Source organism: Hemitrygon akajei, chromosome 9 (genome assembly GCF_048418815.1).
Source record: "Hemitrygon akajei chromosome 9, sHemAka1.3, whole genome shotgun sequence".
Taxonomy (NCBI): Eukaryota; Metazoa; Chordata; class Chondrichthyes; order Myliobatiformes; family Dasyatidae; genus Hemitrygon; species Hemitrygon akajei.
Window position 1 is genome coordinate 136,888,211 of NC_133132.1, and position 12,997 is coordinate 136,901,207.

General features: G+C 39.3%; 1 protein-coding gene and 1 long non-coding RNA gene across 11 annotated transcripts in view; one reads left to right on the forward strand and one right to left on the reverse strand.

The window, feature by feature from the left end:
- The window catches only part of otofa (otoferlin a), a 360,719-nt gene that overhangs the window by 308,458 nt on the left and 39,264 nt on the right, over positions 1-12,997 (forward strand). For 4 of the 10 annotated variants that reach the window (XM_073057032.1, XM_073057034.1, XM_073057033.1 and 1 more), the window contains exons 31-35: positions 607-737; positions 2,299-2,328; positions 3,582-3,707; positions 5,234-5,303; positions 7,887-8,029. In XM_073057032.1, coding sequence (XP_072913133.1) covers positions 607-737; positions 2,299-2,328; positions 3,582-3,707; positions 5,234-5,303; positions 7,887-8,029 — 500 coding nt within the window. The remainder of the gene's footprint in view (positions 1-606; positions 738-2,298; positions 2,329-3,581; positions 3,708-5,233; positions 5,304-7,886; positions 8,030-12,997) is intronic. The other 6 variants (XM_073057037.1, XM_073057036.1, XM_073057038.1 and 3 more) reach the window with 3 other exon arrangements.
- LOC140733560 (uncharacterized) overlaps positions 1-12,997 on the reverse strand; it is a 38,258-nt gene that overhangs the window by 4,392 nt on the left and 20,869 nt on the right. The window contains exons 2-3 of the long non-coding RNA XR_012100313.1: positions 7,261-7,375; positions 493-660 (exon numbers count right to left, since the gene is read on the reverse strand). This is a non-coding gene — a long non-coding RNA (uncharacterized lncRNA). The remainder of the gene's footprint in view (positions 1-492; positions 661-7,260; positions 7,376-12,997) is intronic.

Below are 12,997 nucleotides of genomic sequence, written 5' to 3' on the forward strand. Positions count from 1 at the left end.
TGATCAATAAAAGACTGAATATTGTGCAATAAATATATTATTGTTTGTAGCAATGCTAGTAGATTTCCCAACAATTTCAGTTTTTTAAGTTTTATTTCTGATCTCTGACATTTTAAGTTTTGCCACTCGTTCCATTGAAGAATCTGTGCTCTGTGAGGAAAGAATTGTATTTCAGTCCAAGGAAGATGGACTATCTTCCCAATCCCATTCAGAAGCACAACTCCTCAAAGGAGCAGTTCGCAAACATCTCAAACTATGGGTGTAAGAAACTTCAGTACTTGGTCAGTATAAATAGGTGTCCAGTAGGCTGGGGGTGAATGTTATAATGAGATGCATCAGCTTCTAAGTACAGCTTTGCATAAGTTCAGAATTCATTTTACAGTACTTTTCATCATAGGAATATGAAATTCTAAGTGGTTGACATGCCTGTTTTACACTTAACAATAAAACACCATCTTCTTAGGTACACACTTTAACATCTTTTTTTCTTACCCTTTCACCTTTAGAAGTTTTTCTGTCCACTTCCTCATACTTTTTACTCCATGTTCTATCCTTGTCTTTTCCTGTGTATCTCTCTCTCCTGGATTCCACTGGGTTTCTGTTCAGCTACATTGATGAATGGATTCTTGGCAATGGCAAATGGGGGCCCAATCTCTCACCCTGCAGGCGATATCAACATTAACATGGAGACAGAGGTTCCAGTAAAGAAAACAGAAACTGTAGTCAAGCTGGATGCTGTAAGTATGGCATTTATTTTAACCCTGTCGTTGCCTTTTTAGTAACCAGAGGCTTTTAAAAGTTGAATTGCAGTGATCACAGCTCCATTAGATCAACTGACTCTGAATCTCAAGGTCTGCTGGTTATCCAATACAATAGCCATTCACTTTATTAAGTAAGGCTACTGCTATGTTACCAAGAGTCCAATCTGGAGATAATATGGTTCTGCCATGGTTCAGAAAACTCAGGGATGAAATGGAGGCTCCAAAAGATAATTGACTATTACAGTTGAAGGAGCCTCTCCTGTCCCCTTCATTAGTCATTGCCTCTCTAAACTGAAGCTTTCTCAATCACATGACATGTGTAAGTGGATTTTGCAAAGGGACTACTCCCATTTTCCAGTAGATTGAGCTCTTGCATTGAGTCCTTCAGACCAGGAAACTTGCAACCCATTTGCATGATCTCTGTGAATTAATTCCCTTATGCCAGGTCATCAGTGAGGTCTCGGCAACAGCCTCCCTGTTTGAAGAGGGTAAACATACATATGGGTTTCAAAGACATGGGTTAGTTGATTAATTGGTCACGTTGGTGTAAATGGGCGGTATAGGCTCATTCACCTGGAATGCCCTGTTACTCTGCTGTGCCCCTAGTAAAAAAAATAAAAATAAAATCAATAATAACAAACAAGATGCTGGAGGAACTCAACAGGTCAGGCAGCATCTGTGGAGGGAAATGGACAGTCAACACTTTGGGCTGAGACACTTCATCAGATGAAGAGTGTTGACATCAAAAGTTGACTGTTCATTTCCTTCCATCCATGCTGCCTGGCCTGCTGAGTTCCTCCTGTAACTGTAGTCTTTTGTGTCTCCAATCAGTCAGGTAATTTGCAGTAACTGATTCCAGCCAGACACATATCAAAGAGGATGGGGCAGGAACTCAGTGGAACAAGAAGGTGCTGTCATTAGGAATCTGCACGTGCTTATGTAACTGGGACAGGAGGGGTCACTCCATGCAATCCTAAATGTTGGTCTGGCACTGGTAAACACTTCAGATGTGAATTAGATCATCTCAACCACCTCTTCCTTCTGGCATCAACTAAATTTCTGTTATGAGTGATAATTCCCAGACAACATTTAGAGGAATTGACTTTTATGAGAAATCTGGAAGAATAAATGGTGACCAACAACAGCGAGGTGCTCTGAGATCCGTTGGTCCATCTGTTACTCCATTTTGGCACAACTCTTCAGGTGGAGCTGCTCTGTTGTTTCTATTGAAACAATACGGTTCCAGGGAACCTTTCTAGCAGTACTAACTGATGATTCAGGTGGATGGGTAGAGTTTCAAGATGCCAGTAATTCATGTCCACAAGCTTGATTTTATTTCAAATTTTAAATCTTTTGTAACAATTTTTGAGTGTTGTTAACATCCAGACATGTCCCAATATCCATGAGAATCTGTGTTCCATTTCTGTTGTGTTTGTCTATTTATAATTAAGATGCAGAGAAAATTAATTTAATAAGTTTGCTACCAGGTTTGTGTTGTTGGCATCATCTCATTTTGTCTGTTTTCATTCAATGACAGAACTCTGATGCTGTTGTCAAACTTGATGTGGTAAGTTTAAAATAGCATTGATAAATTCTCATAACAAAGCACTCTTCACAAACTTTATTTATAATATCTCAAATTGAGAATTAAGAGACACATTTTGTCTTTTCCATTACAACCCTGTTTTGTGTAATGGAATCCTCACTATCTTATACACACCACTATGTATAAGCTTTCCTCCTTTGTTCTTATTGATCTCCACACACTAACATATGTGACACCATCGTTACCACCTCGACATAATGTAGTCAAGAATCATTTCAAGTCTCTGATTCCAGGACCTTGCATTACAATAACTCCACACCTTGTCACTATATTCCCTTTTCAAACTTCAGGCTGCCAAGATCCAAGCAAAGACGTCACCAACTCATTATTCTTCATTTCTCATTTCTGAATTCATTAATAGCTTCAGGCTTAGTTTTGCCCTACTACAGCATTGATATTGGTGTCTCCATTAGAACACCATGATGTGTCATGCAAATTTAGATACAGATATGAATAGATCTCAAAGCTTCATATCTTATAGTGTAAAACCCAGTATCCCCTTATGGTCTTCAGTGAATCAAGTTCTGTGATATATTGGAGCTAAAGAAGTGGTATCCACAGAGTGCCAGGTGTCATTGATTTAACTGAAGGGAGCCATAAGAGAAGTGATGTATCAACGTATCTTAAACATATCTAGGTTCCACCGGAGACTCGATCTAGGATTCCACAATAAAGGGATTTCTCTCGTACAGTCTGGGTAGGATTGTTAAACACAGCCAGTGAGGCCATTATAATAAGATATAATAATCATCATATTTGTCAGAAGTTTTAATTAGACTTCCTTCAGTTACGAGGACTGCAATATGCACTGAATGAGCAGAGACAAAAAGAAAACTTTTCTCTATGCCCCAACTAAAGAAGACGTTTAAAAAATATCCAATAGGAGGTTGATGGAAAGATACCAAAAACATTTATTAAACTGTGAAGAATTTTACCACACATTCAGAATAGAAAGTATATTTGGAAATGGATAAGATCAAAATCACCAGTGAGATCAGAAACCAACTAATTTTGCAAATGGTTTCATTGCCTGGTTTTACTTGCGGTAAAATAATTTAGAAACAGAACAGTACTGATCAAGGTAAAAGTAGCATCCAATGAAATTAAATAAAAGATTGCTGTCTCCACCATCAACTCATTACAGACACAAGGAAAGCCTTCATTTGCTCCAGCAGATCATTACTTTCTCAGTTTGTGTGTTTTCATATCTCTAGAATGAAGATGAGAAATTGAAAAAGAAGAAGAAAAAGAAAGGAGAAGAAATAGAAGAGGAGGAGCCAGATGAAAGCATGCTGGACTGGTGGTCAAAATATTTTGCCTCCATTGAAACTCTCATGGAGGTACGCCGTGATTTAAAAGTGTACTTCAATGTCTATTGTAGACAATAATCTTATAACTGAATCATAAAATATGTTCATCAGTTAGGTATAGCAATGTAAAAATAACCTAAGGCAAGCCTTACACAGTAAATGCATTGCATATGAATATGAAACATTATACCATCTAGAGTTCCTGAAATAGATTTCTAAATAGATGTGATACATTGCTGACTTTCCTACATGATTCCCAATACCATTCATCTAAAAAAAAACAGCAGCTTAATTTCCTAGTTGCTGGTTTCTGACACAGCAATGCCAAACCCTCAGCTACTCTGGAGTCTACTTCATTCAGGCTTTGCAGGATTCCTATGGCAATGTTCAGTGGTCACGTTTTAATACAGCAATCAGAGTGTAAACAGCTCTAGCCATACCTTAAAGATGAGTTTGCCCAATTCTGCGACTTTTGTTCATTAGGTATCATATCTAAAAGTAGTATTTATTTATTTTATTTATTTATTGACTTTATTTCTTACATCCTTCACATACTTGAGGAGTAAAAATCTTAAGGGTACATCTCTGTCTAAATGTTCAATCATAGTAATTTATAATAAATAGAGCAGTCAATGTAACATAGAGTACACTCAAATCAGCGTGAGTTAATCAGTCTGATGGCCTGGTGGAAGAAGCTGTCCTGGAGCCTGTTGGTCCTGGCTTTTATGCTGTGGTACTGTTTCCCGGATGGTAGCAGCTGGAATAGATTGTGGTTGGAGTGACTCAAGTCCCCAATGAACCTTTGAACCCTTTTTTAACACCTGTCTTTGTAAATTTGCTGACCAGTGGAAAGTTCACAACTACAGATGCGCGGGGTTGTCCACACCACTCACTGCAGAGTCCTGTGATTAAGGGAGGTACAGTTCCCATACCAGGCAGTGGTGCAGCCAGTCAGGATGCTCTCAATTGTGCCCCTGTAGAAAGTTCTTAGGATTTAGGGACCCATACCAAACTTCCTCAATAGTCTGAGGTGAAAGAGGCGCTGTTATGCCTTTTTCACCACATAGCTGGTGTGTACAGACCACGTGAGGTCCTCAGTGATGTGAATGCCGAGGAACTTGAAGCTGTTTACCCTCTCAACCCCAGATCCATTGATGTCAATAGGGGTTAGACCATCTCCATTCCTCCTGTAATCCACAACCAGCTCCTTTGTTTTTGTGACATTGAGGGATGAGATAAGGCTAAAACTCAACGTTTTATTCTTACTGTTGATCTTCTAGTATGTAGGGCCTATTTAGGAACACTTTACATTATCTAATGGCAGCCATCTGGAGGAACTTTCGACTAAGAGGATTAAAAAGTTACACTGTTGAGTTGGAATTCCCTGCAGGCTAGAGTCAACATCTTTTTTACAGTCCACCTGTCCAGCTACACAGCAACGTTGATGACAAGGTGTTGAATATGAAACACGTAAGACAATCAGGAAGCCATGTTATCCTTTTACTTGTGATGTGGCTTTTGAAATTCAGAGGGTGATCTTGTGAATTTCCTTCCAGCAACTCCGACAGCAGGAAGCAGCTGCAGCTGAGGCAGAAGAGAAGGAAGATATGGAGATAGCAGCAGAGGGTAAATGGAGGGGAATGACGGAATGTGCATGTTGTGAAGTAGGCATAGGTGATTGTTTTGTGGTGACAAACTCAACTATCTGTGAACATTAATAACTGGGATTAATGAATTGATGCTAACAGCTGAGAATATGTTAACAACAAAGTCGCAATTTTTTTGCGAAAGGTAGTAAAGATACTTTGCCTCAGTTATCCAATCAAAATTCGCAAAGAACCACAGAAGACAATAGTAGACAGAAACAGAAGTTCATTTAATTGAGCAGATTGTAAGAAACTTTCTAAAGGAGGAGGGAATTCAAGAGCTAAGGTCTGAAAGGAAGGAATAGCAATGTTGAAGTGAAAAAATTAGAGAAGTTCCTGGAAAAAATGGAAGAATGTACAAGTTCCCAGGGGTTATGGGTGTGGAGGATAACATATAGATTTGGATGGATAATACCAGGATTTAAAAAACACAATTAACAGATTTACACGATAGTATTGGATTAGGATTAGGTCAAGAAGCAAGGGCTACATCTGAAATGGATAACACACGGCTTACTCAGGGTAGAAAATGGCGGGGGGGGCAACAAGGAAGGCAACAGAACAGGTGGGCAAGAAGTAGCAAAGCAGGGCTATCAACAGCAGCTGAACTGGGTCAGGAGATAGCTGATGTTGTGGAGGTGAACGTAGCCTGGTATTTTACATTGTAATTTGTGTCAATGTGTTCACAGATGTGGCTGGATGCTAGCATTGATTCATGTTTTTGATCTTATCACAATATCCTATAATTTTACATTAAATAATGCAAATCCTACTGAATTTCTGACCTTTCTGTGTTACTTGAAGATAATGTAATCATTCATAAGAATCCTCTTTGGATGATGTAGGATTTCTAATGGAAGAAATTATAGAATATTTGGTAAGGATTTTCTGCAGAGGTGAATTTTTTGAATGATCGGCATTGTATTTGGATTTGTATCAGATGCGTCAATCTCAGCTGTTAATGAAAATTGTGTGTTTCTGCTTACTGCACGTGCTTTGCTTTGCCTGGTCATCTTCCATTTATATCACGACAGAACCTGTCACTCATCCACATTACTCAGCTATCATGAAAGTTGGCACAAACTAGACATGAGGGTCACTATAGAGAATAGAACTCCTAGCTAAAAATGCCAGGCAGATATAGCTGCAACTGCTTGTTATCGGAGAAGTGACCAGAAATGGGAAGAGTGCTTCACAGGTCCAGGCAAGTGCTGCCTCGCACTCTCAGCATTCCTTCAGAGCCCTAGTTCATAAATCTGCTGTCAAAGAACTTGCTGAAGGAGGAGTAACTTGTGTAATAATATAGCCTTAGCATGGATTTTGTTTAGGCTTTCCACTGGTGAATTAACCTGCAGCAGTGTTTCGTGTGTGATAGTTAAAATGAACATTTGTTGAAGTGGCTTCAAATGACATGAGCTTTGAAATCTTTAACAATGTAATCCTTTAATCTAGTTGTTGAAAATTTCCAATTGCAGCTTAATGGATTCTTTCATTAAGATTGATCAGCTTCACTATTTTAATCAATACACATTTCAATTTGATAACCGGTATCTACATACGGTAATGCTGTTAATACAGTCTCTTTCTCTTTGTTTCTCCCATGTGCACGCGCACACATGCAGACAGTCTATCAGGTTCATCGATAAAAGTATTGCATTACATTGAACACAAACTAATCGATGAACATTGCTGAAAATTTGCAAAAGAATTAAAGTAATGCAGGCCGGTGAACCACAGTTATGCATTTTGTAAATGAGACACTATGCTAATATACAAATCAGATACCCCGACTTCAGCTGATTAAATTACGTCTTCAGAAAAGTAATAAATAAAATGAGAGGTACTGAGACTATCAAATGCAAAGTTTAATACAGCATTAAAATTCTGAATCACTGGATCCATAATATGAATAATTGTTAGCTTTCTGAAATACGTACTTTTTAATTAACAGATCCCAAAGGCAGAAAGTGACTGAAAAATTGACCAGCAAGCATCTTGAGTACTAAATGACAGTGTGTATCCAGAATGTCCAACTTCAGGAGAAAGTCCTCTCTATAAGAAATAAAAATGAATATAAAGCACTTGGAGTAACAGGCAATCTTGAGCTTGTCTATAACAACACAATCTACAGGATTAGCACAGGCAGCAGGCGTTCATAAAGAATTTTCCATGAAACAAGTGACAAAGTTAACAAATAAGAGATTGCATTATCAGTTGACTAAACTAAATGAAGGTAAAAACAGTGTTCCAGTCCATACGAGTCTCTGAAGTTTGTTACCAGATGCTTGTCCTGCATTGGGTTGGTGATAAATTTCTCAATTTGTTTAGGTCCATTGTTGCATTCAGTGTTCTTTGTTGGATCCTCGTATTCAAAATGGTCTGATTGTCTTTGGAACATAGTTTTTAGTGACTAGTTTATCATTGTAGCGTTAGTGGTCTGCATTAGAATATAGTTCCGGTTTGGGTAGTTTCCATCCTAGCCTAGCAGAAGCCAAAGTGTCAACTTTCATGCCATTCATGTTTGAGTGTTTTGTGCCCATCCTCCTCCCTCCTCCATATTCAGAGATCAAAATTGATGACTCTCCCATGAAAGGCACAAAACCATCCAAGGGTAAAGATAAGGCCAAAGGACAGGAGAAAGAGAAGAAGAAAAAGCAGTTGGAAGTAGTTGAAAAGAAGGACAAAGTGAAAATTGATGAATTACGCGTGAGTACAGATACATTTAAATACACTTGGTTGCAAATTATTGATCTGAAAATTCTAAACTATTCGAAGAAAATTGTCAGCTTTTACCTCAGGGAGATACATGGAGTAACTAGCTTCAATCACATTCAAGACGACCTGTGCTTCAAGTGAGCCTTTGTGACTGAATGGATTCCAGGTGACTCTAAGGCTGTACTGATGGATCACCACAGTGGCTTTTCATGATCAAATGCCTTCTCCACTAATGATCATGAACATTTGGAATCAGTTAGCATGGACTTAATAGTGGGGAAAAGAATATAAAGTCTAGTTGAAAATAAAAATGTAGTTAAATGCTTTAAATTAAAAAAATAATAATATAAGCAAGTATGAATTGACAAAGTAAATACTTGTATTTTGCTGCAACACGAGTGAATCTGCAGATGCCAGAAATAAATAAAAACACAAAATGCTAGCAGAACTCAGCAGGCCAGACAGCATCTATGGGAGGAGGTAGTGATGACGTTTTGGGCTGAAACCAAGGGTTTCGGCCTGAAACATCGTCACTACCTCCTCCCATAGATGCTGTCTGGCCTGCTGAGTTCTGCCAGCATTTTGTGTACTTGTAGTTTGCTTACATTTTTTGATGAAGGTCAGTGACCCTACCCACCCCTCTCCCCCACCCCAACCCATATCCTGATGAATGAGGTTGCCTAGATGGCAGGATTACAACTGAGGGACTGGGATGCAAAGTGCACCCAATCCCTGAGTCATTTCAACAGGAGACTCTAGGCAGAGTAATGCAAGGCTTCAGTGCCTTCCATATTCCACATTGCTATGCATAGGAACAGAAGGTATTAAAGTGCTGACCTTTCCTTACCAGTGCAAACAAAAGGTAAGCATGATTTGTTCGATCATCTGCTGTCTAGGAATTATAAAATCAAAGAAGCATAGACACATAGAAATTAGGAGCCAGAATAGATCAGCCATTCAATATGAGAATATCTGATCTTACAAATGCAGTGCCCTATGTTTGGTTTCTCCCCACATTTTTGATTATCATTTAATATATCTAATGAATTGGTTTCAGCTTCCTTCTGTGGTAGAGAATTCCATAGTTTGACCAGTTCTTAAGGAAAGAGTTATCTCCTCAACTCACTCCAAAACTCACTTCAACTATAAGACCTGTTATGGACTTAACCTTCACAAAGCCTAGTCCAGCCAGTCTACTGCTAGACTCAGATTGCAGAGTGTCTCTGGTTGAAAAAAAAGTAGTTTTATATATAAGACTGTAAGATATAGGAGCAGAATTAGGCCATTCAGCCCTTCATGTCTGCTCCGCCATTTCATCATGGCTGATTCGGGATCCTATTCAAACCCATACACTTGCCCTCTCACCATATCCCTTGATGCACCTATCAATCAGGAAATTATCAACTTCCACTTTGAATATACCAACTGACTTGGCCTCCACCTCAGTCTGTGGCAGAGCATTCCACAAATTCACCATTCCTTGGCTAAAAAGGTTCCAGCTTACTACTGTTCTAAAAAGGTCACCCCTCAATTTTAAGGCTGTGTCCTCCAATTCTGGATAGATTGCAGTAGACCATAAGATGATAAGATACAGGAGCAGAATTAGGCTATTTGGCCCATCAAGTCTGCTCCGTCATTCAATCATAGCTGATCCCTTTTTCCCCTCCTCAGCCTCCTCCCCATAACCTTTGATGTCATGTCCGATCAATAACCTATCAAGTTCTGCCTTAAATACACTCAACGACCTGGTGTCCATGGCTGCCTTTGGTAATTCACCATCCTCTGGCTAAAGAAATTTCTCTGCCTTTCTGTTTTAGATGGATGTCATTCTATGCTGATGCTGTGCTACCTTGTCCTAGACTCCCCCACCATGGGAAACATCCTTTCCACATCAACTCTCTCTAGGCCTTTCAGTATTCAAAAGGTTTCAATGAGATTCCCCCCCCCCCCCCCACCTTCTGAAGTCCAGCAAGTACAGAATCAGAGCTATCAAATGTTCCTCATATGATAACCCTTTCATTCCCGGAATCATCCTTATGAACCTTCTCTGAACCCTCTCCAATGCCAGCACATCTTGTCTTAGATGAGGAGCCCAAAACTGTTCACAATACTCAAGGTGAGGCCTCACCAGTGCCTAATAAAGCCTCAGCATCACATCTCTGCTCTTGTATTCTAAACCTCTTGAAATGAATGCTAATATTGCATTTACTTTCCTCACCACTGACTCTACCTGTAAGTTAACCTTTAAGGTGTTCTGCACAGGGACTCCCAAATCTTTGCATCTCAGATTTTCTTCTCATTTAGAAAAAAGTCTGAACATTTATTTCTACTACCAAAGTGCATGACCATGCATTTTCAAACATTGTATTTCATTTGCTGCTCTTTTGCCCATTCTCCCAATCTGTCTAAGTCCTTCTGCAGCCTATCTGTTTCCTCAACATTACGTGCCCCTCCACCAGTCTTCATATCATCTGCAAATTTAGCAACAAAGCCATCTATTCCATCATCTCAGTCATTTATATACAGCGTAGAAAGTGGTCCCAACACCAACCCCTGAAGATGGCCACTAGTTGCCAGCAGCCAACCAGAAAAGGATCCTTCTATTCTCACTCTCTGCATCCTACCTATCAGCCAATACTCTAACCATGCCCATAACTTTCCTACAATACCATGGACTCTTAACTTAGTAAGCAACCTCGTGTGTCACCTTGTCAAAGACTTACTGAAAGTCAAAATATATAACATCCACTGCATCCCCTTTTTTCTATTCTATGTGTAATCTCCTCAAAGAATTCCAACGGGTTCATCAGGCAAGATTTTCCTTGAAGGAAACCATACTGACTTTGTCCTGTGTCAGCAAGTACTCCAAAACTTCATCCTTAACAATTGACTCCAAGATCTTTCCAACACTGAGGTCAGGCAGACTGGTCTATAATTTCCTTTCTGCTGCTTTCTCTTTTCTTAAAGAGAGGAGTGATATTTGCAATTTTCCAGTCCTCCGGCACCATGCCAGAGTCCAATGATTTTTGAAAGATCATTTCTAATGCCACCACAATCTCTAACACTACCTCTTTCAGAACCCTAGAGTGCAGTTCATCTGGTCCGGGTGACTTATGTACCCTCAGGTCATTCAGCTTTTTGAGCACCTTCTCTCTTGTAATAGTAACTGCACCCACTTCTCTTCCATCACACACTACAACGTCAGGCATACTGCTAGTGTCTTCCACATTTGCCTTCCTCACCACCGACTCCACCTGCAAGTTAACCTTTAAGATGTTCTGCACAGTGGCTCCTCAGTCCCTTTGCATCTCAGATTTTTGGATTTTCTCCCATTTAGAAAATAGTCTGCACATTTATTTCTACTGCCAAAGTGCATGATCTTGCATTTTCCAACATTGTATTTCATTTGCCACTTTCTTTCTTGCCCATTCTCCTAACCCCTAAGGCCTGGGTCTTTAATTTCTACTGCCTTCCTTCTTTCTTGGAGTGGAGTGATATTTGCAATTTTCCAGTCCTCTGGCACCGTGCCAGAGTCCAATCATTTTTGAAAGATCATTACTAATGCCTCCACAATCTCTACCACTACCTCTTTCAGAATCCGAGGGTGAAGATCATCTGGGCCAGGTGACTTATGTACCCCTGGGTCTTTCAGCTTTTTGAGCACCTTCTCCCTTGTAATAGTAACTGCATCCACTTCTCTTCCCTCACACCCTTCAACATCAGGCATACTGCGAGTGTCTTCCACAGTGAAAACTGATGCAAAATACTCATTTAGTTCATCTGTCATCTCCCTGCCAAAATTATTATTTCGGCAACCTCATTTTCTGCAGGTCCTATATTGACTCTCATCTGTCTTATATTTTTTACATACTTGAAAAATCTTTGATATTGTTTGCTAGCTTGCTTTCATATTTCATCCTTTCCCTCCTATGATTCATTTAGTTGTTCTCTGTAGGATTTTAAAAGCTTCCCAATCCTCTACCTTTCTGCTAATTTTTGCTTTGTTGTATGACCTCTCTTTTGCTTTACCTTTGACTTCCTTTGTCAGCCATGGTTGTACTATTTTGCCGTTTGAGTATTTCTTTGTTTTTGGAATTCATCTATCCTGCATCTTCCTCATTTTCCCCAGAAACTCACACCATTGCTACTCTGCTATCATCCCTGCCAGCAGCTCCTTCCATTTTAATTTGGCCAACTCTTCTCTCATATCACCGTAATTTCCTTTACTCCACTGAAATACTGCCATGTCATACTTTACTTTCTCCTTGTCAAATTTCAAGTTGAACTCAATCTAAACCATCTATGCCACTGAAAATCTGGAATGAATATGCAGTTAAATTCTCAGCTGATAGGAGGTCAAGAAGGGTAGAGATCATGGTGATGAAACACAGGGCTAAAGATTCCAAATTCCTATTCCAAGATGATCCTTTGTATAAAGACTGAGTCAGGATAAGTTTGTTTGTGATTTCCCCATTACCTTTAGAGTTCTTCATGAGTATGTTAAAATAGATAAGACTTGTGAGTACCAAACTTATTCTATCTGTAGAATGTGCAGTGTGCACCCCAAAATAAAATCCACTATCTCCCTGTTGAAACATCCCAAAAGTGCCATATAGTACTAAATGTATTTACATTGAAAAGCATTTACCTCCAACATGAACTCCATAGAACTTGCAGTAATTTGGTGCTGGATTTATTATATTACTTGAAAGCAGTTGTGTCACAACATTTCAGGTATCATGACTGTAATAGGAAAATATTTGTATTTTATAGATTTTGAACAATATCACTATCTACCAAAAGGAAGTAACTTTTAGGATTTTATGCTGATCCACTAAGAACATAGGTAGTTGGCAAGACCCCTGGAATGATTAGGAACACCCAGATGATAGGATACAATAGGGTCTTTTAAGAGACTCCTGGACAGGTACATGGAGCTTAGAAAAATAGAGGGCTATG